General features: G+C 40.5%; 1 protein-coding gene across 3 annotated transcripts; it reads right to left on the bottom strand.

Moving 5' to 3' along the window:
* Positions 1–707: 707 nt before the first annotated feature.
* On the bottom strand, positions 708–24,027 carry dact3 (dishevelled binding antagonist of beta catenin 3). Of its 3 annotated transcripts, XM_002932629.5 has the most exons (4): positions 23,704–24,027; positions 12,856–12,934; positions 11,486–11,599; positions 6,886–11,309 (listed from the first exon to the last, which is right to left on the bottom strand). In XM_002932629.5, the coding sequence occupies exons 1-4, from the start codon at positions 23,839–23,841 to the stop codon at positions 10,375–10,377; spliced, it is 1,266 nt and encodes a 421-aa protein (XP_002932675.1). In that variant the 5' UTR covers positions 23,842–24,027; the 3' UTR covers positions 6,886–10,374. The 3 variants fall into 3 exon arrangements, with proteins under 3 accessions (XP_012824719.1, XP_002932676.2, XP_002932675.1); XM_012969265.2 differs by lacking the exons at positions 6,886–11,309; positions 12,856–12,934; positions 23,704–24,027 and adding exons at positions 708–995; positions 3,021–3,105 and having other exon boundaries at positions 11,486–11,574; XM_002932630.5 differs by lacking the exons at positions 6,886–11,309; positions 11,486–11,599; positions 12,856–12,934; positions 23,704–24,027 and adding exons at positions 708–995; positions 3,021–3,105; positions 5,041–5,273.
* Positions 24,028–24,204: the final 177 nt, after the last annotated feature.

Below are 24,204 nucleotides of genomic sequence, written 5' to 3'. Positions count from 1 at the left end.
AATAAAACATGTTTTTTGGATAGTGCAGCAAGTTGCAACCATTTTCAAAATGCTAAAACTCCCCAGAACTATGGGTAGAGTTGGGTATGAAACACACAGGGGCATGGGGCAGGCAGGAGTATGGCATACACAGAGCTTAGGGCAGTCAGGTAAATACTGCCTCTGCCACGATATCGGATCGTACGTAAACGTATGATCTTTCTGTATTTTACATCAACAATACGATGACATCTTTTTAAATAATCGTTGTCCATGGATGGCATATCGTATGGCAAACCGATCGCCAAACGATTGTTTACCGATTAGATCGTTCATTGCAGATTGAGTGAAATAAGCTTGTGTATGGCCACCTTTAGGAAACAGGAACTGGCACTCAAACCATGTTCTTAGCATCGTATTCACAGCAACGGATGTGACAAGGTAATTCAGTGTTTCAGGGAAAAGAATCACACTGGTTGGGCATTTTCCACACCTAGTGCTACTAAAGCCTACTTCCCAGTATTCCACTGGCTGGAACCTTTTTGCCCAGGAGGATTTATGCGTGCACTGTATATGGACAGCAAGGAATCAGGAAAAAAAATGAAAAAAGTTTCCATGAAACATGACTGGATGCATATACTTACAGGAATCTGATAACCCACAACTGAGAAGAATTGTAATTTTATCATGTGGGGCTGAGGCTGGAGAGAAGAAGTGCTGGAATTATATACAATGACACAAAGAAATTCTTTTATTTTTTTTTCATCAAATCTACACACAACAGTACATTATTTCATAGTAGGTCACACAGAGCTGGCTAGGAATAAGAAAATGTCACTTTATATTTAGTTGTTTTGTATCTGAAGGACTCCATAATAGATTTAAGATCAAAGTACAGAGCAGATGAGACGTTTATCTCTGAAGGGATTCTCAGCTGATGGAATGGGAGACACCAGCGGGTCTGAGGGAGAATGAGACTGACAGAACGACATAATATCTGAAACCACAACAGACACCTGAGAGAGACAGACAAAAACAAATAATATATCAGTATTACAACTTGACAATATCTGAGACACAGAGTGAATGCAATAATAAAGTAAGTGGTCCAAATATCTATGTGCAACAAACACAACCAGGCCACAGATGGAACATTCTCTATAAACACCAGTAAACATAGCAAAATGACTGCGGTGTGCCAGGCTGCAGAAATAGGAAGGCAACAGTTGTGCATGGTGGGAGTATAGGGCTTAAGTCATAAGTAGTGTTGCCTGAAATCCACCTCCCACACCTCCTGTCATTCATATAAATGGAGAATACTTGTGAAAAGCAATTTTGGCTCTGTAAATGTTATTTGGGCATTTTGACGGCAAAAAAAACAGGTGTCATAACAGACAGCTTGAATTCATATCATTGACAGGAGGCACATGTTGGAGAAAAGCACAGAAACACTATATCTGACACAAGGTCAAAGATGAGGGAAAGGTGTACAACGGAACCCTGGCCCCTAATTCTGTAAAATGTAAAAAGTAACAGAATGTACAGAAATCAGCTTCTTAACATGGGAGGAACTTTTTACTTCTTACTTCTCCCAAGAGACCCATTTGAACTGAGTGATGTTTCAGAGTATTCTCACAGAAATTCAGGGTGGCATTTTACTCAGCTTTTGCAAAAGTCTCTATTCTTAGATGTTCTTTTGTGGATTTGCTGAATAAATTCCTTTTGCAAGAGAAACTGTTGGCTGAGCTTCATTCTTTTGATAAATGAGCTCACATTGTATTATGGACTTTCTGCTACCTGAGGGAGGTACCTAAGATCTCAGAGCAGCAAATCAGTCCTCTTGTTTAATATTATGGGGTGGGGGGAGGTAAAAGTATGAAAACCACTTCTGTAGATCTGTTCTTGTTAAACTGGGTCCATCAGGACTTGAGTACAGTGAAATGTAGCTGTGGTTAAGGCTTACTATTTGAATATGAGGACTTTCTGTCAAAAAAAACCCTTGGGGTAATGTGATGCAAAATTTGCCCGGGTGAAGTAATACATAGCAGTGATAACCGGGTACCATTTACTGGTCAAACTTACTTGTTCAAACACAGATCTCTCATTGGTTGGTGTAGGTAACTGCACCTAGACAAACCTAAAGCCTTTTATTACTTATTGGGGTAACACATCCCATGGACACAAAGGAATCAAAAATTCTTCTTCTAGTGGCAAACAGGTCAGCTGACCATCATAATTAAAACCAAACCCTCTTTGGCTGATTGATTTTTTATAAATTCGCACCAGATGTGATAAGGTTTCCAGACCATGTACAAAATCAGGGATGCTTCTAATAAATGCAAGTTACTGGGCTGCTCTGATTGCAGAATGCAAAAACATGTCCCTGATTTTTTACATAATCTGTTAACATTTGCATGAAGAAGCTCCTTTCCTTCTGATTGTACTGGTTTTACTTTCAGATCAAGGTGTGTAAATCTCATTAGTGAGACAGAAAAGCCTGAGAGAAACACAGATTAACCTTCACAATATAATATCTTTAGTCTTACCATGAGTATTTTCACAGAAACAAGGTTCCCTAATATTGCCAGACAGCAAACAAACAGGCTGAGAATCCACCCCTGAGCTTTAAAAAACTTCTTCATGAGCCTGTAGCCATAGCCACTATGTTGGCCGGGTGCAGGCACACGGAATAATAGCTGGTATGTGCTAAAGGACAAAAATGCTCTGCATGATGGCATGACATATATTTGTACAAGCATCCTGTATTATTAATGATGCCTAGCTGCTGGTAAGAAAAGCAAAATTTATAGTACCTATAATACCAGCTACTTTCACCATCTGGGGCTGATGCATGAATTTCCTATGGCTCAGTTTATATTCATATATGTCTGATTATATGAGCTAGGGCTCTTCTCTATTTCTCTCTTTTTTTTAACCTCATATTTACATTTCCGTCCATGGTTTTCCTTCTCCAAACATTCGTGTTTCTCTTAGTTCTCAATCATTAGTTTCATTCTGAACAGCTTTTTATTTGTTCTCACCTGCATTCTGTCGATATGCACTTCCATTCTTAACTGCTCCACAGCCTTCCGAGCTTCTGCGATCTTTGCCATGTTGTTTGACATCCTGTAATGCCACAATAAAAGCACTAAAGCACAAGGTCACCAATTCTTAGCATCTGACAGCTGCGCCTGCTGTCCCAAGAGGAGGAAGGTTTAGATATTACATCAGACTAGAGGGGTATAATTATGTGAAACAATAAGCTTCCTCAGGTGCAGTGGAGTGTATGTGTGCACAGGTACATTACATTTCCATTTTTATTTACAAGTGTAAGAAAATATTTCCATGTCAGTCTTCAAGAGTCCCTCTCCCTGTCTGACAAAGCTTGGTCTTGACATAATTTTGCTCCTCAGCCTGACATCCTGATGTGGCCTTAGCCCAGCTTACTACAATGAACTTTTAAAAGGAAGTCATGCAGAGACCAGCATTTAAAACTTCTTTCTATGATTTATAGTTATTTTGCCCAAACCTAAGCTACTCTGGGGGTTAGCCTATAAAATGAAAAGCTGCAGAAACGAGATGACCCTTATGTAACAAAGACTATGAAGCTAGAGTGGCATTTTTTCACAATGGCTTTGGCTATAAAAGTCACTAGAGCTTTGTCTTACTATGGTGTGTAATGATAAAATGATTGGCGTGTGCTATACTGGTGTATATGGTATGTTTCCATGCATTCTATTATATTGATAACAAAACTATTGTGACAAAGACCCTCATTTATTAAAGAGGTCTGAAGGCTTAGCATACATATTGTATCTTCATAGCTTTTCTTCTGGTAGAGTTTCAAGCGACTCCACATTATCCTGCAAGTAGTCATAATCTGTAGGCAGGTAAGCAGACAAAATTACTGCTGTATCTATACTGAGGGAAGAATGGCTAGCTATTTTCTGAGCAGCCAGCCACCTGTGTGACAACCTGTTTCCATGACTGTTCAGACAAACCATAAGCTCCAGAACCTGGGAGGCTGTGGCACTCCCAAAAATAAACTCAAAAATACTCATTGCACATTTTGATCCATTGCATTTGGTACACAATCTTTTACCCCAGAACAAAAACAACTTCTGATGCCAATGAGGCAAACTAAGCTGCCATCTGAATCTGGATTAAAAAATAACTCAAAGAACACTATTATCAACATGATGTTTATATTTGTTCATAGGAGCCACATGGGAGGTTTGGAAAAGAGAAATAGTTTTGAGGAAAAAAAGCAATATATTTAAATTTGAAATGTAAATATTGTGCTGCATTGGCTATAACTAGCAGTATTTGTCTGGAACATGCAAAAGGAGTACTGGCACACGCAGACATTGTAACTGGTATACAGGATAGAGCAGCACTGTCCAATTGAAGGCTGACATTTAAGAAAGGAAATCAAAGGCAAAGTGCCTGCTGTAACAGAGCTGGAAACCTGAAAGACACTGCAGCACCTCTGCATCCACATACAAAATGGTACATAAATACCTTTAAATGCTCTAATTTAATTTTTTTCTGATTTTTATGGAAAATTTTGAATAGTCATTTGCTTCCTTATTGTGGGGGGGGGGGGGGGGGGGGCTATTCTTACTACACAGAAAATATGAATGGATCCCAAGTAGCCATGATATCTATAAATTGAACTAGATATACTGATAAATATGCAATTATGCATGGTGCATACACGTTATCATTAATGGAATATAAATTCATGTAATCTGATGATTGTGATTAAATGTGATTGCGAATTACGTCTATCCTTAAATACGTAATGAACATTTCTGACAGCTTTAAGTGTACACCTAGCTTAAATAAAGGCTACATTCGTGCCTACTGCTCTTAAAGAATATTCCAGTACAGATCAATACATTTTTGTTTGCAGTAAAGTTCTATGGCAAAAAGATTGTAAGCTACAGCCCAGAAAAACTTGGCAGTATGATTGCCTGTTGTATTTCCGTCTTGGAATTAAACTACAGTAAATGACTTTGTTTCAACCCATTTAATAAGAAGTCTTTGGAAATGACTCACCTGTATAATGCGTATTACACAGTCTGATGGAGACCACCAAAGAGCTCCTGCTTTTGTGTGTATGCTGTATGCTTGAGTCCCAGCTTGTGCTTCAAAAGGATCCCCTGGGTATGTTGGTAGAGGAGGAGACATATGTGACAAACAAGTGATTTCGCAGACAACTGCATATAGCAGAGGTGCCCAACCTTTTTTCCCTGTGAGCCACATTCAAATGTAAAAAGACAACACAAGTATGAAAAAATGTTCCTGAGGTCAGAAATAGGGGCTCTGATTGCCAATTTGGTAGCCCCAATGTGGACTGGCAGCCTACAGAAGGCTTTGTTCGGCAGTACACCTGGTTTTTATGCCACTGAAACTTGGCCAAAAGTCAGGAATTCAAAAATAAGCACCTGCTGAGGCCACTGGGGATCACTGGCATATAGGATGCTACAGGAACCCAGGAAAAATCAGAAACAGACGGTCATTGTGTTAAATGGGAATGTCTACCCAAAACATGGCATTTTGATTTGCATAGTGAATGCAAATGTAAGTAACTTTGCAATAAACATTATTGAAACATTTTTAATTGCTTTGAAGTTATCTGTAAATATAACTGCAACTGAAAGGGACAAACACACAATAACAATTACATCCATAAATAACCTCAGTACCACTGAAATTGTTTCATTAATCATTTTTCTTTTGAAACATGGCGTTGAATTACATTTTCCATCATGCAAAAAAAAAAAAAAAAAAAGGGGGGTTTTGGGTGGACCTTCCCTCAACACAGTAACCCTAGATTGTTGCCAATTTGAGTCTTTATGACTGATATCTGGCAAAAAATTGGGTAGATGTCAGTTGGACAGGCTTGATCATACGTCGGACTTGGGACCACATCGGATCGACCTCGCCAAACGAGCAAATCTGATTGTTTGCAGTGAACTTTAGATAAAAAGAAGCATTAATCTTATTTATGGAAGTTTGCCAGCCTTACCCGCAAAAAAATAAATAAATAAATAAAATTGGCAAATACTGAAATTCTGCACTGGAGAAATTTCAGCTGCTGAAAAGATGAAAATAAAAATTTGCCATGAATTAACTGTGTGTTGGTTAACATTTAGATTTCCTTCAAAAATACTTAAAATTTTAACTTTGGCCCTTTAGTATATATGCCCCATAAGCAGTTGTCTGTAAACTCACTTGTCACGTTGTTCTCCTCCTCTCCAACCAAATTCTCAATAAACATAAAATTTTTCTGAATGATATAATCAAATACTACTTTCAATAGTAATTGCATTTACAAATAATTTTAAACCCAATTCAAATGAGAATGTATTGGAAACATGCTTAGAATTTTAGTTTATTTTATTATGCAAGAAAAATTATTTTTGGACTTTCCCTTTAAGCTGTGTGGTGGAAACAGATTTCCATACTATGCCTTATTGAGGTGCCACTACTAAAGGAGCAAACTATGGAACTAGCTGAGGTGCTATGCATAATACACAGCTATATAAAATAGGACATAAAACAACTGTGCTTCAGGTTTCAGTGTAGCACCTTCCTTTACATACCAATCATCCAAACAGTATCAAACCCCCAGCCTCTAGCTCTTTCTCCTCTGTGTAAATGACTCATGATTTGTGTTATATTTGGACCCGAAGTTCTTTTTTTTTTCTGGTTACCATGACAACCAAAGAGCAAGAAAAAAGGGATCCTGGACAATTTTGTGTGTGTGTGTGTATGTATATATATTCATATAAACATGTGTGTGGGCGTGTGTGATCATTAGTGAGCATCAAGCCCCATAGATTGTACCTTCTTACACAGTGCTGGGAGTGACTGAAAGAAAGAACATTCTGTTTGAAATATTCTCCATCTGGTTTTTATTAGTGGATGGGAGATAAACAGAGAGAGGGGGAAATATAGAGGAAGGAACACAGGAGAGAGGAATGAGAAAGGACTGAGCAGTGGATCGGTTTATGTGGGACATACATTCTGCCATGGAAGACAGAAGGCAGTAGGAGAAAAGAGGCACTGGGGCAAATACGGGTATGGCTTATAACCTGCCAGACAGTGTAGTAGTGTAGCGCCCATCACAACCAGTAGAGAGATGGACCACACTAGCAATAAGAACTTTATTTACACAAATTTAAAGTACAAATTATCATAGTATTTACATTTATAACAATTTTATATACATATATGTACATATAACACTGCCTGGAAATCTATGTACAGAATCAGAATAAACATAAAGCAACAAGCAGTATATACAGTTCTATCTGTACACAGCACTACCTATAAGGAAGTTCTTTCCTAGGTGCAAATATAAACTGTAGCCAAAGACTAAATGAAACAATACTGATATTAACCAAAGGCCAATAATACAATGCATGCTCATTACGCAATACTGTACACTATGCTTTCTTTCCTTACGTTTGTGAGAAAGAAGTCTGGTGCACATGCACGCTTTGCCCTCCACTACTGAGCATGCTCTGTGCATTATGAAAACTAGTGTGAACTTTCCACTTCATATTGGGTCTAATACATCTGCTAAACCTTTTGGCCATTTATGATCACAAAGTTACCATTATTACTCCCCTGGCTACAAAGACCCTTATACAAACAAAACCATTGTATTATTACAGTATGTTACAATACCTTGGGAAGTCCTGGATCATTGTGGCTATATGATGACAATTTTAAGGCTGGTGCAGTAAGTACAGCATACAAAATATGGCATTTTTAGCCATATTCATTTTTAGGGTTTAGTTCTTTTTTAAGAAACTGACACTTAATATATTATCTCAGTAACCAACCAATCAATTATCAATGTAGATGCACTGAAAGAACAAAAATACTTTGAGTAAGGGCAAAGACAAATGGGGCTACTTTGCAGCAGCTACTTGTCACGGCTACTAAATTCCGGAAAATATAAATAAATGATCAGCATTGTCTATTTCTGTAGCCGTGACAAGTAGCTGCTATTAGTAGCTCTGTGTGTCTTCACCCTATAGGAAATGTGCAGTTTATGTGCAGTTTCAGTTGCTAATCTTTTCTTCTGGTTTATATAAGTACGACCATTCAAATAAGGCAGGGATCTCCAACCTTTTTTACTGGTGAGCCTTATTCAAATGTGAAAAGAGTTGGGCAACACAAACAGGAAAAATTTACCTGGGGGTACCATATAAGGGCTGCGATTGGCTTTTTGGTAGCCCGTATGGTTTTTATGCAAACCAGGAATTCAAAAACAAGCAGCTGCTTTGAGGCTACTGAGAGCAACATCCAAGGGGTTGGAGAGCAACATGTTGCTCCCGAGCCACTGGTTGGGGACTACTGAAATAGGGAGTGATGAAGATCCAGTGGCACATTGGCTAATTATATTACCAGGATAGAGATTTCATGGTTACCCAAAGTGTATTAGGATTAATAAACCAATAGCCAATCATTAATATGACATTCTGACATTTTAGCCGAAAGTCCAGACAAAAATGGCTTCCAAGTCCAACCATCCCACAACTGACCATGGCACACTGGAAGTCACTGTAACTGATGTCACTTGCTGTAAAATTTGACCCTGGTCTGGTTTGCACAGCTGCCTACAGTGGTTGTAAGCACTGGAGAAAAACATTTTGCCCCATATTTATGCAGGAAAAAAGAAAATGTATCTGTTCATCCTAAGCTGTCGCTGAACTACAGACACCCCAAACATACTATATGCAATGAATCCACATGTCTCTAGATTTATATTAAGCCTGCAGCCACAGTCTATTCCAGCATGCAGTCTTCTGGCAATGGAAAGTACACAAGGGATGGGATTTCTTTTATCTAGAACATCTCACAAGCATTTTCCTAACAGATGGACAGGATAATATTACGTTTTCTTTGAGACCATATAAGCACAATGTGTGTTTATTTCTAGACTGTTTAATATTCCAATCTCCACTGTTTACCTAATTGCTGTTGTCAACATTCCAACACACAGACTGAACAAAGAGCATATTTCTGTCCTGACTTCCCAGTCCTCTTCAAAAAGCTAAACATTACTGCTGCAATACTCAGCTGCAAGAATAATTTGATCACTCAGGCGGAACTGCAGAGGTGAAAATGCCCTGTCCCCACATTACATTTATTTTCATGGGAGACATGCTGCCTATGACAGCCACTGGTGCTGTCCATCACGGATCATTCTCGCTCTCTCTCTCTGGTGTTCCTGTGCTGTCCCTCACCTTTATATTTTAAATGGATAGGAAGTAGCTGTGGCCAAGCAAGGGTATTTGTCTGACAACGTTTTCCCTAAGAGGGCAATGGTATTAGCCCATCGTGCTATTAGCCTAAAAGGCTCATCATGGCTGAAGCCTACAGCTCAGTAAATTAGCATGTCACTGTCACGAGAAACAGAAAGTGCCCAGTTACAGAAGAGTAAGCACAACCCATGCCAAACATCTGCACAGACATACACTGAATTGCAAATCATTGCTAAGACCCTGGTGAACATTTTTTATTTTCATTACTTACAGCTATACCTTTATATCCAGACAAAATGTCAGAATAATGCCTTTTACTTAATATCATCCAGTAATGGCCTAATAAAGGTATAGTCAATGGCCAAAAGAGAAAACCATCGATATGCATTATTTTTTATGCAGTCAGAAAAATGACGTAATATTCCTTATATAGTCCAGAGTTTCATGAGGAGGAGGAAATTCTTGCTGTCTAAATATATGATGCTGCACTTCCAAGGTCCACTACTTATCTGACTATCAGATCTGTGCAAGGTCTTGGAAATGGAGTGAGCCAAGAATTGACTAAATGACTTCAGATTTGGCAGGGAGTGACACATATGTAAGCATAATCTAGCATAGTCTAAATCAAATATAGGTAAGAGTGTGTTTACCGATTTGTAAGAATCACTTATAGTATGTTATGCATAAAGATCTATCTGTTAAATTTCTCAGACTTCACTAGAATTATGGTTATCAGTAAGGCTGTTTAAAATGTCCTTGAATTTTATTGGAAAGCGGAGATATTATTTAGGTGAAGCTGGTTCAAAAGTAAAGCCCTGAAAAGCTACATAATACATTATATACAAGAACACTGAGGATACAGAAATTTTAAAGCTAGATAGGAAAGAAGGAAGTGCCCAAATGCTGGTTGTATAAATTAAGCAAAATCATCTATTAAACCCAGTTATTTCACACATTAATCCTATGCCTGTCAGTGCACTAATCAATGAAGTATTCATGTGACCTTGAAAAGTCCTGTTTATCTATATGAGGCACGCATGCCTGTACGATGGAAATTAGAATAGCTGTGTCAGACAGTTGTCATACTTGTAAGTTAAGAACAAACCTGTCAAACAGTTGTCATGACCTTGAGAGACCCTGTGTGAAATCTCATGATCTTTTTCTTAAGAGCTTGTGAGGCTTTGACTTTAAACATTTGAGGACGTCCATCTGCATCACGAGGTGGTAACTGAAGGGGCCACACCAGCTCCCCTTCTTCCTCCTCTTCCCCTTCAGAATCCACCCTTGACTCTTCTTCCTGACCTCCTCCACTAATTTCTGCAGTGGACCTCCACTTCCTGCAAGGTGGGCCAATCTTTACTGGTGGTGCTCTTCCTTCCCTACCCAATGTGTAGCAACGACCCCCTTCCTGAATGTAACCCCTGTGTTCCCCCCAATCCTGTGCAAGGCCCCTAGGCTCTGCCCATCCTTCTGTTTGGCTTCTGGACTCTCCCCAAAGTTCTGCACGGACCCGAGGATGTATCCAACCTTCTGTGTTTCCTCTAGGTCCCTCCCCACCTTCTATGTGACCCTTGGGTTCATTAAATTCCTCGCCACGGTGGCTAGGGTCCCTTAGGCTTGTCTCAGACAAGGAACGTGGAGTCCTCCTTCCACCTCTCTTGCGGGGTGGCTCTTCTGCAGAGAGACATTTCCTGGGGAGTCGAGGTGGGGATCCCTCCACACTGTGGCCCTTCAGAAGTGGAGGGTGTTTTCTGCGGGGAACACGATGCGGGGGGGTGTAGGAAGCATTAGCCATTCGACAACCTGAAGCAGAAGGAGGGGGAGCAGGAGGAGGAGGAGGTGGCCTCTCAGCAGAAGCTGAGCGCAAATATGGAGGGCGTAGCTGGCGGCGAAGAAGAGAGAGAATATAGCCCTCAGCCCGACGAGAAGGTGGTGGAGGGGGAGGGGGAGATGACGGGGAAGGATAGGGAGCAGAGAGGGAGCGGGGAACTAGAAGGCGGGATGAGGAAGAGCGAGGGTGTTGGGATCCAACAACAATATCACCTGAAGGTAAAAAGAGTTGCAGAGTGAGGGAAGAAAATATAAAATAGATAGCAAGGGTTGGGAAGGACAAAAGAAAGAAAGTGACAAGGGAAGAGAAAAAACAAATCATTATCAAATCACTATTCTGTCTCAAACAAGAATTCCTACACACTAACTTTAGCACTGCATTTTCTCACCTGCACTCTTGGGCCTCTCATTTGCATAATGCAATCGAGCCTCTGTCAAACCTCCTCGAGAGGAACGTTCCACAAATACATCACTTGCCTCCATGCCATCCGCTTCACACTCCACTGTGAGGGACCAAGAAACAATATGAGAAACAGACTGAAAAAGCTATTGGCTCATGAAAAAACAGTAAACAAAAAATAGCAGCTAAGGATCATATCTGTTATACAATACTGCAGAGAGCTGAAGCAGATTTTGTGACACAATAACAATTTACTATAGTGGCTAGCAGATCTGCCTTATGCAAAAGTATGGAACTACATCATATTTTTAGCAAAATATTACAGTCAACCCAAACCTTTTTGTTGAACTATACTTTCAATTACATTACATTTTCTTCAAATATGCTTGATGGACTGTTCAACTCATTTGGCAGCTGAATAGATCTAGTTAAGGCATGTAAATCAATCCCTGCAGCTGTCCATACACTATCCTGAGGCCCAGTTGACCCACTCAGATTTCACCATAATAGATTGCATAGTCAGGACAAAAATGCCTTGGATGGCCACATGGTTCACATAGGTCTCTGGCTAACCCATATTTAATATATTAAGATATTAAGGGTTCATTTCTGACTGTTAGTACAGTGTGTGCAATTTTGGGCTTAATGGGGTTCTTGCATGATTTTTATGGTGTCCTTATTATATCTAATTTACACTCTAGCAATTATTTTTTTTCTTGAACCAACAAACAACTGTTTAGCTGTAATATTGGTGTGTAGGCAGCCATCTCAGTGCATTGTGTCTGATTCTGAGCTTTCAGAATGAGCCAGCGCTACATAATAGAACTGCTTTTATATAACCTATTGTTTCTCCAACTCAATATATTTTCAATATGACCCTAGTAACATGATGGGTCATGGCTTGGGTGCTATTCTCTTGTCCACCACTAGGTCAACACATTTAGCAATGCAAAAGATTTCTGAATTTATTTGATCTCTATAATGCTTCTGAATAGACTGGCGGGGTGTGTTGGCACTTTGTGCCAAAGTGTGCTCACCACAGTTGCAGTAACTTAGTAAGTTAAGTTGAAAAAAGACATGTCCATCAAGTTCAAACTTTTATGCCTTTATATAACCTGCCTAACTGCTAACTGATCCAGAAGAAGGCAAAAAACCCTATTCAGACCCATAAGAAGAGGACCCCATCAATGGCATGATGCTCGCCAGCTGATATCTAATGGATCCATGGTCATAACACTTCAAAACACTTCAATGGGAAGCTCCTTGAGTTATCCAGAACCCAAGATTTATTGACTGGCTGTGTGACTGTATCTTGCCACTCTGGCTATATAGGTGTGCTTTTATGTATCAGAGTGTTACCATTTTCATTGTCATTTTCTGCTCTTAGACGCAGCTCTCCAAGTTGCCTTTCCAGCTCCCAAAGTTGGCGGTCAAGATCCTTGGAGGAAGAAAAAACAATGTAATTTCAAATAGCTACAATATAAAATGTCTTGTTCAAACCACCAATTCACTGAATTATAAATACTACATCCTAACAATGTCCGCTGTTATTGTTTTACGTAAGAATAAAAATTTGTTATTGGAGATCTATATTTTTACAGCTAAAAACACATGTATTGTTTGTTCTGCCAGTGGAAAATGCATGTCACCTCTCATGCTGCCTGCCACTAACCTCAATAGCAACTTGTTCCATAAACCTTAAAGCTTTTATTTTTTGTAGTACAGTAGTACATTTCAAAATTAAGGGGGAAAAAAGCAAAAAATGGCTAGAAAGGATAGGAGACCTCAAGGTTTATTTGCAAAGATTAAGGCAGCGTGAAAAGTGAAAAAGGCCACAATCAGGCTTCGAGCAAATTCCGCCATGATTAAAGCGACTACTACGTTAGTCAGCAAAGCATTGGTGAGGGGAATGTAATCTTGCTAGCAAACGGAGGTGATATATGCAGTACAAATGATGCCATTTGGATGAGGGGAAGTGCCCACCTGATATACATTGTAGGCAAATGTAGGCTTTCTAGCCTTTCATGCAGCTACTGGCTTGTAGGCTTTACATGTCCTTTAATGAATCTACTGGCCCTGGAGATTTGGTGAAAATTTTTAGAAAAGTTCTAAGTTGTGCAATATTACTTTAAAAATACAACCCTTATGTTGCTTATGTTTACATTATTCTGGGGTTTGTAGTCCAGCAACAGTTGAGTAAAGTTTGGTTAAGCAGTGCAGCAGAGTATAGTACCCCTTTAACACTTTAACTTCTAATGACGTGCGTGGCACGTCATTGCAGAAAAAGGCTTAAACTGCCAACAGTGTGCCTCGTGCCGCTTCTGCAGAGAGTTTTAAGTGATGATAGCCCCCTGGGCAACAAGCCAAGGGGGCTGTCATGTCGGTCCTTAGACGCGATCAAACTGTTCAGTGGACCCCTGGCGTTCATATTTAGGGTGTTTTATTTGGTTCCTTTGTGACCTGTAGAAGATAAGATACTAAAGACTGGAGGCTTTGAAGCGATTTTTTAAAAATTTTACAAATTTTGATAAAAAACAATAATTTTAGGAAAGCATTGCGACTTGATAGTTTGGAGTAGACAGACAATTGTGCCTCTGTTTTTTCCAAAAATGTATAATTTTTTGGGATAAACCTTCTGTTAGTGGAATTTTTGCCCTTAAAATCTAAAGTATGCAGCTTTCTGAAGCAGTGCTTTGGAAATTTGGTAATGTACTGCTGGGAGTTTTTGACCTATACAAGTTAGAAATCTCCATAAAACTATGAATATTTGGTATTGGCACGTTCAGGAGACATGGGATTTTCTGAATCAGTTGTAGTTTTGTGCAAAAATAATTTTTGTTTCTGCTATGTGTGTTTATTTTATGGAAAATTTGATTTTTTAGACATTTAGAAGCCTATGGGGCTGATTCACTAAAGGTCGAAAAGTGTTATCGCATGTTTTTTTGAGTTAATTGATTCGATACATAACGACCGATTCGTCAAAGTAATTTCCCATGTGTTAAATCGCGCACTACTGCAATGCGTTAATTTTAATGCATTGCGTTAATTCGCGCGTAGAAATAATACTAACGCATGATTCACAAACACATATGAAGCATTAAATGCGCTAAATATCGCATTAGTCTGTGCGAGGATTAACACGTACTTGGGGCAGGCGGTACTTAAAAAAAATTGTGGTTGGTGAGCTTTTGGCAACACAATAAGGACTTTGCAGTGTGATTTATTCAAGTCTGTGTTGGCCCTAGAGTGATGCATCCTCCAGTTGTCAGGGAAATGGTCATTTTCAGAAAAGTAGTTTTACGAACATAATGGTTACGCGCATTAAATTGTGCGCTAATATAGCATGCGCGGAAAATAACACAAGAAAAACGTTCATCGCGACTTAAATAACGCAAACAACATCGCGTCTAAATTAACGCAAGTTTCCTTTTAGTGAATCATGCATTAAGTCACGAAAAATAAGAAGCGATAACCTTTTTAACGCATGCTATAAATAGCGCTCGTTTTAACGACCTTTAGTGAATCAGCCCCTATATCTTGTTACAGAATTGGAATTACACTAAAATGTTACCATATTATGAAAGCTTAGGTTGCCCTGAAAAAAATGATATATTGTTTTCCTGGGTAAATTAAAAGTCCCCCTGAGGAAAGGGCCCTAAAGTGAAACAGTGCAAAATGTTCTGCTTTGACCAAAATGGCTGGCAGTAAAAAGGTTAAAGGTGTGCTTCAGGGTTGCCACCTGTCAAGTTTTGACCTCCTGACCTCATAGCCCCACTCCCTGTAACAGCCCCACCTCCTACAGCCCTCGTGACATCACAGTCCCACCTCCTTCCCTCCCCCATGACATCACAGTCCCACCTCCTCCCGTCCCCCATGACATCACAGTCACACCTCCTCCCGTCCCCATGACATCACAGTCCCACCTCCTCCCGTTCCCATGACATCACAGTCCCACCTCCTCCCGTTCCCCATGACATCACAGTCCCACCTCCTCCCGTCCCCCATGACATCGCAGTCCCACCTCCTCCCGTCCCCATGACATCACAGTCCCACCTCCTCCCGTCCCCATGACATCACAGTCCCACCTCCTCCCGTCCCCATGACATCACAGTCCCACCTCCTCCCATCCCCCATGACATCACAGTCCCACCTCCTCCCGTTCCCGTGACATCACAGTTCCACCTCCTACCGTCCCCCATGACATCACAGTCCCACCTCCTCCCGTCCCCATGACATCACAGTCCCACCTCCTCCTGCCCATGACATCACAGCCCTGTCTCTACCCCGCCCCCTGTGACGTCCCCCCCGACCCCTGCCTGGCGAAGAAAGACGGCAGAGGTGGCACTGACCCTGGCAGCCAAAAAAACTATTGCTCTGTAAGACAATTTTATTATTATTATTATTATTATCACTTTTTATAACTAATTTTTCTATTCAGGTCCTCTCCTATTCATATACCAGTTTCTTATTTAAACCATTCCTGGTTGCTAAGGTATTTGAACCCCAACAAATCATTTAGCTGCTGAAACTGAAAAGCTGCTGAACAAAAAATTACAAATAAAAAATGAAGACCAATTGCAAAATATTACTCTCTACATAATATTAAGGGTGAAGACACACAGGGCGATTAGGCGCAGTGACTTTTAATCATGCCAGTCGCGGCGCCTTTTCTCCCATAGAGTATAATGGTCGTCGCTTTGACTAATTGCTTTCGCATTTTCGCTGCTCAGATTAGTCACCGCGACTAAGTGCCCCGTGTGGCTTCGCCCTAAAAGTTACCTCAAACGTGAACAACCCCTTTAAATGTAGTTGACAGTGAGGAGAAGTGTGTGGCTGAAGAGGGGAGGACAGATCATTTTGTAATTGGTGGCGTATTTGGGTGGCATTGGATTGTATGGAAGTGTCAGTATGTAAAGTGTGTGTACAAGTAGGCAAATGTAATGTTGGAATAAGATACAGCAACATTTTTAATTCCACCTGTTCAGGTCTGGCAAATTTATTATTTAGGGTAATCACACACAGATATTTAAGATAACCAAACAATATATAATTTATAATATATTACAATTTATATTAATAAAGGAGTAGCAATTAAGCCAATAAATGCTGCTTCATCAGTTTGCAGATATGTAATGAGAAGCATTAATATAAAAGATCTTCTCCCGGTATCCCCACCTACGGTTCAGTGATATTGGGCTAATTTGGTCATTTGGCCCTGGGGCCAAACAATCTAGTTGATACAGTGGGTATAGGCGCTGTTGGCTCAGGGAGTGCATCAACGAGCCAATGCGGCCCCTGATCCAACAGAAAAATCAAACGTGCTTGTTCGAGATCTGCCCTATTTCAGGCCATATGTCGGTTGGGGAAGCCCGTCCTTAGTGCCCATACACGGGCCGATATGCTGCTGAATCAGTCAAAAAGACAAATATCGGCAGCTAGGATCGGCCCGTGTATGGCCACCTTAAGCCTGCCTTTACAAGATAAAAGAAAGAAAAGCAACAATGCATCTGAAACATACTTAAACTGATGTAAACTTACTCAGGGTGCATCACTAGGCACTTTTGCAAATCACATTTATTGTCTATTTTTCTGAGATATTTACATTATAATACCAGGCTTTTGGCTCAAAAGGGAGTCAGCCATCCTAGTGTTAACTAAATCCATAAATTGCAAAGAAAGTACAGCTCTAGCCTTTCTAGCAGCATAAAACTGATAATACCTCAGATACCACTTAATTGATGTAAATTGCAAAAGTGCTTAAAAAACATTTTGAATAAGTTTACACCAATTATTTTTTTTTTATTTTAGATCCCCCATAATCCTTCCGCACTCTAACCAATGGAATAATACTTCTTATTTAGTTTAGCTAGTGTGCAGTTTTAACACTTAGGGGCTGATTTACTAATCCATGAACGGTCCGAATGCGTTTTTTTTCGTAATGATCGGTATTTTGTGATTTTTTCGTAAATTGTCGCAACTTTTTCGTAGCCGTTACGACTGTTTCACAAATTGTCGTGACTTTTCCGTAGCGTTATGACTTGCGCGAATTGTCGCGACTTTTTCGTAGCCTTCGCACGAAAGTTTCGGATTCATTCAAGCTTCAGTATGGTGACTTTTCTTGGGCCAGGTTGGAGCTGCAGAGTGCCATTGAGTCCTATGGGAGGCTTCCAAAATCATGCAAAGTCTGAAAGTTTTGCCCGCCGTTTACGATCGCTCAATACGAAAAAGTCGCGACAATATTCAAACAAATCGTAACGGCTACGAAAAAGTCGCGACTTTTCGCGCAAAAAATACGAAAAAGTCGCAAAATGTTAGTTTCCAATCCAAATTTTTCCCATTCGGATTCGTGGATTAGTAAATCAGCCCCTTAGGGTCTGGGCACACAGAGCGTTTGCTCCGCTTCTCTCAGGCTGTTTTTTTTCTTCAGCCTCAGAGACAGGATCCGCTCCATCCTGTCCACCGCTCAATGCTTCTGCACTGTAAAGTACAGCTTCCACCTGAGTGCAGGTACAAGGAGCGTAGGTAGGGCCAAAAACCACAAAAGCAAGTGTTTTCGAGCTGACCTCCACTCCGCATTATATGTGCTGGGCTTGGTGATGCTGCCGAGCTCCTCCAACATAGTGACATTGCAGGGGAACAGAGGAAACCCTATGCAGAAGGCATCTCTTTGGAGTTAAAGTAGCTTCCCATAAAGAGAAATAATTCCTGGGCCACCAAATGACAACTGCCCTGTATGAGAAAGAGACTTTCACAGCTTCTGTTTCACAAAATTGGTGAAGATAAAATAATTAGGAAGCACTTTATGCGCCGTAATTAAAAATTTAAGTAGGTCTGTCTTTAAACCTTACAAAACATTATTTGTGTTCATAATCTTTATTTAGGTAATGTTGCCCTTGAGAGATAAATACTAAACAGTCTTCAGCTGAAGCTGTGTCTCTCTATGTGACTGGTTGTCATTGTAAGTTGGAAATTATGAGGTGCATCACACATAGTTCAAAGTATTCTTGTTTTTTACCAGCACCCTTGATTCATTGACTCAGTAAGTGGATCAAAATGAAGTTGGGGCAAGGGCTTAAACAACTGTTAAATCAAAAACATTATAAATTATGTCTCAGAGGTTTTGTACAAGGCTCTGCCAATTCGCGGGTCATCAGTCGTTAATACAGTCCTTGTCCCGACAGCTTGCATAGTGCCAATTATGCTCCAATCATTAGCAGATGAGGGATCAGAGGCAGATTGACGGGAAATGCAGCCAATCGGAGTTAAGCTGTGGAAATAACTGCACATGCGCACATGATCTTAAAGCCGTTTCTGCCAGTACTATGTGTGACTCATACAAGGAAGTACAGTGGTGACTGTAGTGTTTTTGGGGGTCAACGACCCCCACTACCAACAGCAGAGGGCCCATGATGAAGAGAAGGTTCAGCAAAGGGATCTATTCTAAGGTGAATAGCTCAGGAACTGCACATTCTCTGCTAACCGTTCATATGGCAAAGCTTGTGCTTTTTTTGTGACCCGTTACATTTCTGAATGTTTTACAAAGGTGAACACCCCCTTTAAGTAATTAACATTTTCATTTGTCACTTCTCTCAATCTCTGGCTGTTGGAGGCAACCAGGGCCACCCACTTTAGTAGCTATAGGTATCTACAATAAATGAAGCGTGTGAAACAAACAGGCTGTTGTATATAAAGGAGAAAACACATGCCTCTTTATCAATCATTTGTACTAGTGTATCATTACTAAAGATATTCCCGATTCCTGAGATACATGACCTGTACAATAATGCAGCATCAACATGATTAAACAAGAGTTCAATAGGATCGACACCAAAAAACAATGTTTTCATTAATAAAAAAAATGCCAATCTAAGCAACTCCAAGCACACACAAACTCCAGCAAGATACTTCAGAGGAAGACCTCAGATATGTGCAGTACACCTGAGTCGGCATAAGCCACCCTGTGAGGAATCATTTAAAAACGTACATTGTTTGTGGGACATTAGTTGGTAAAATAATCATATAGCAAAAGTATATTGTCAACACAATTAAAACATTAATCTAAAATGGAAATTCAAATCTTTAGCCTACAGACAAACTTGGTAAATAAAAACAAATGCCATACCATAAATGTCTCACAGTGTTGGTATACTTAGTAAAACTATGATTGGATGGTTTCTTCATGACTTAAAAGAACAGTAACATCAAAAAATTAAAGTGTTTTAAAGTAATTAAAATATAATATGTGGTTGCTCTGCAAAAAACTGGTGTTTTTGTTACAGAAAAGCTACTATATAAATAAGCTGCTGTGTAGCCATGGGGGCAGCCATTCAAGCTGGAAAAAAGGAGAAAAGGCACAGGTTACATAGCAGATAACTAGTAGATAAGCCCCATATAATGGGGGTTTATCTGTTATCTGCTAAGTAACATGTGCCTTTTCTCCTTTGAATGGCTGCCCCCATGGCTACACAGCAGCTTACTTATATAAACTATAGTAGTCTTTCTGAGGCAAACACACTAGTTGTAGCAAAGCAGGGCAACAGTACATTATATTGTTATTACTTTTATACACTTTCATTTTTTGGTGTTACTGTTCCTTTAAGTCCTCATTCACAACACAGCCAGTGAGGCTGCAATCCAATTTGGTTCAAATGAGTAAGCTAGTTTAGCAACAATCAAACTCACTCATACATAAATCCTGCAATGTAGTGTTGGTCAGCCTACATTGTTTGTACCAAACTGCACAGAAGATACAAAAGTATCCTCTAATGAGAATCATTCTTGCTTTGTATTCTTGGGATTGTGCAAAAGACAATACTTTTTCTAGCTCTGAATTAAAGGCACTGTATCTGACTTCTAGAGTTTGATTACAGTGTAATCCTGGCAAGTACAAACTACACATTAATTCCAATTTACGAGATAACAAAAAGATGACTAATGTGGGGCTGGTAGGCAACATTCTCACAGGAGAATTCTCTGGGGTTACAACACATGTCCTTTAACTCAATGAGAATTGGATGACATGATCATACAATGTGATCCCATACAATCCAACTGACAGTGTGGAAAGAATTTGCCATAACGTTGAAGATGCTATAGTTTTGTTCTCAGTAGAGCGGTTGAAGAGATAACCCCATCCTTACTGATCTCTATGGAACTGCTTGATTTCCACATAAGGGAATGCAGTCTAAGTCGACTTTATTAAAAATAGCATTCAGCTGAGTTGCATTGATATTAAACCAATGAATCGGAATTTGGCACTATATTTTGGTAAGATCAATTTACATGTTAAAGAAATGGATTCAACCGTGTTGGATAACAGATTGTATTTTGAACAAGGCCTTGGTCATATCTGATCTGACCCATTGGATTACTTGACAGATCAAAGAATTTAGCTACATAAAAGTCTGTTGTGTAAATTTGGTCATCTCTTACCCCCCAGAAATGTACATACAATATGGTTATATAATGCTGCAAAAAATGAGAAGTACATAAATAATACTGATCTTCTGTTCTATGTAAAATGTTTGAAGGGGTGGTTTGCCTTCAGGTTAACTTGTAGTAAGTTATAGAATGGCCAATTCTTAGCAACTTTTCAATTGTTCTTCATTTTGTATAATTTTTAAATTATTTGCCTTCCTCTCCTGACTATTTTCAGTTTTCCAACAGGGGTCAGTTACCCCTGCAGGATTTATTATTAAAAAAATGAATAACATGGGTCTGTGAGGTTACACATATGTACAGCAGAAGTATAGCATGGGCATGCAAGGTTGCACATGTGCATAGTAGATGTACAGCATGGGTATATAGGTAAATGTTTAGCATGGGCATGAGAGGTGGCACACATGAACAGTAGATTACAGTAGGCACATAGCATGGGCAAGTGAGATTGCGTACATGTACAGTAGATGTACAGCATGGGTCTGTGAGTTTGCACACATGTACAGTAGATGTACAGCATGGGTATCTGAGGAGGTTGCACACATGTACGATACATTAGATGCACAGCACAGGCATGTAATGAGGTTGCGCACATGTACAGTACATTACAGTAGATACACAGCACGGGCATGTGAGGAGGTTGCACACATGTACAGTACAGTACATTACAGTAGATACACAACACGGGCATGTGAGGAGGTTGCACACATGTACAGTACATTACAGTAGATACACAACACGGGCATGTGAGGAGGTTGCACACATGTACAGTACATTACAGTAGATACACAACACGGGCATGTGAGGAGGTTGCACACATGTACAGTACATTACAGTAGATACACAACACGGGCATGTGAGGAGGTTGCACACATGTACAGTACATTACAGTAGATACACAACAGGGGCATGTGAGGAGGTTGCGCACATGTACAGTACATTACAGTAGATACACAACACGGGCATGTGAGGAGGTTGCGCACATGTACAGTACATTACAGTAGATACACAACACGGGCATGTGAGGAGGTTGCACACATGTACAGTACATTACAGTAGATACACAACAAAGGCATGTGAGGAGGTTGCACACATGTACAGTACATTACAGTAGATACACAACAAAGGCATGTGAGGAGGTTGCACACATGTACAGTACATTACAGTAGATACACAACAGGGGCATGTGAGGAGGTTGCGCACATGTACAGTACATTACAGTAGATACACAACACGGGCATGTGAGGAGGTTGCGCACATGTACAGTACATTACAGTAGATACACAAGGGCATGTGAGGAGGTTGCACACATGTACAGTACATTACAGTAGATACACAACACGGGCATGTGAGGAGGTTGCACACATGTACAGTACATTACAGTAGATACACAACAAGGGCATGTGAGGAGGTTGCACACATGTACAGTACATTACAGTAGATACACAACACGGGCATGTGAGGAGGTTGCACACATGTACAGTACATTACAGTAGATACACAACACGGGCATGTGAGGAGGTTGCACACATGTACAGTACATTACAGTAGATACACAACACGGGCATGTGAGGAGGTTGCGCACATGTACAGTACATTACAGTAGATACACAACACGGGCATGTGAGGAGGTTGCACACATGTACAGTACATTACAGTAGATACACAACAAAGGCATGTGAGGAGGTTGCACACATGTACAGTACATTACAGTAGATACACAACAAAGGCATGTGAGGAGGTTGCACACATGTACAGTACATTACAGTAGATACACAACAGGGGCATGTGAGGAGGTTGCGCACATGTACAGTACATTACAGTAGATACACAACACGGGCATGTGAGGAGGTTGCGCACATGTACAGTACATTACAGTAGATACACAAGGGCATGTGAGGAGGTTGCACACATGTACAGTACATTACAGTAGATACACAACACGGGCATGTGAGGAGGTTGCACACATGTACAGTACATTACAGTAGATACACAACAAGGGCATGTGAGGAGGTTGCACACATGTACAGTACATTACAGTAGATACACAACACGGGCATGTGAGGAGGTTGCACACATGTACAGTACATTACAGTAGATACACAACACGGGCATGTGAGGAGGTTGCACACATGTACAGTACATTACAGTAGATACACAACACGGGCATGTGAGGAGGTTGCGCACATGTACAGTACATTACAGTAGATACACAAGGGCATGTGAGGAGGTTGCACACATGTACAGTACATTACAGTAGATACACAACACGGGCATGTGAGGAGGTTGCACACATGTACAGTACATTACAGTAGATACACAACAAGGGCATGTGAGGAGGTTGCACACATGTACAGTACATTACAGTAGATACACAACACGGGCATGTGAGGAGGTTGCACACATGTACAGTACAGTAGATGTATGGCATGGGCTTGTAAGGCTGCACACAGTAGATATATAACAATAGCATATGAGAATGTGTGCGGAATGTGCAGGAGACATATAACACGGCTATGTTAAGGTTCACAACATGTGTATGAGAGGTTGCCAAACATTTCATATTGTACCAGCCAGGCCCCGATAAAGCACCAGTCATTCTCCATTGTGCAGACGGGGCTTGCCTTGAATCCGATGTGACTATGCAGAGCTAATAAAACAGAAAGCTCCTTTTCGAAACGACCACGATGGCTGCACCGGGTTCACTTACTGACATTGAATAATAAAAGGAATTCAGATGAATACAGAACGTATCAATATATCATTTACCTCTCCGCCTTGTAGCGCTCTCCGCACCCGGATCTCCTGCCTGTCTCTCAGTAGCTTCAGCTCACAAAGCCCAGCCAAACTTGACCGTAGTAAATGACGGAGCCGCCCTCGGTCACCACCGCCTCCGGAGCCCAGCATGTCACTAATCGGCCGGCTAAGCGCTGACTGAAAACCCGCAATCTGAGCACAGGGCCCGGAGCAAAAACAAAGCCAATCACAGCACTCTAAATCCACAAGAGTCCTCCCCTTGACCAATCACATGCTGGAAACCATGCCCCTTGCAGAAAAGAAGCCTGGAAACCCCACCCTATAACTAACGGAAAGCTGTTCAGTAGCTACACGAGTCTGCCTTGCGGCCAATAGACATGTGGCTCATCTGCATGACTGAGCGCCACAGCCAATAATATATCTATTCTGTATAAAGGGGAGACATCTTGAGGGGCCAGTGCCAACAATTCTACTGACAGCTGATTTAGAGAGTGGGTGCTGCAGCCAAGCCAA

Source organism: Xenopus tropicalis, chromosome 8 (genome assembly GCF_000004195.4).
Source record: "Xenopus tropicalis strain Nigerian chromosome 8, UCB_Xtro_10.0, whole genome shotgun sequence".
NCBI lineage: Eukaryota > Metazoa > Chordata > Amphibia > Anura > Pipidae > Xenopus > Xenopus tropicalis.
The sequence above is the reverse complement of the archived record's forward strand: the minus strand, read 5'-3'. Positions and strand labels throughout refer to the sequence as shown.

Excerpts from the sequence above, each read along its gene's own strand:
- dact3 (XM_002932629.5), bottom strand. The coding sequence starts at position 23,841 with ATGCTGGGCTCCGGAGGCGGTGGTGACCGAGGGCGGCTCCGTCATTTA. Across the intron at positions 12,935-23,703 it reads GAGCGCTACAAGGCGGAGAG|GATCTTGACCGCCAACTTTG; the intron begins GTAAATGATATA and ends TCTTCCTCCAAG. Across the intron at positions 11,600-12,855 it reads AGAAAATGACAATGAAAATG|TGGAGTGTGAAGCGGATGGC; the intron begins GTAACACTCTGA and ends GGTCCCTCACAG.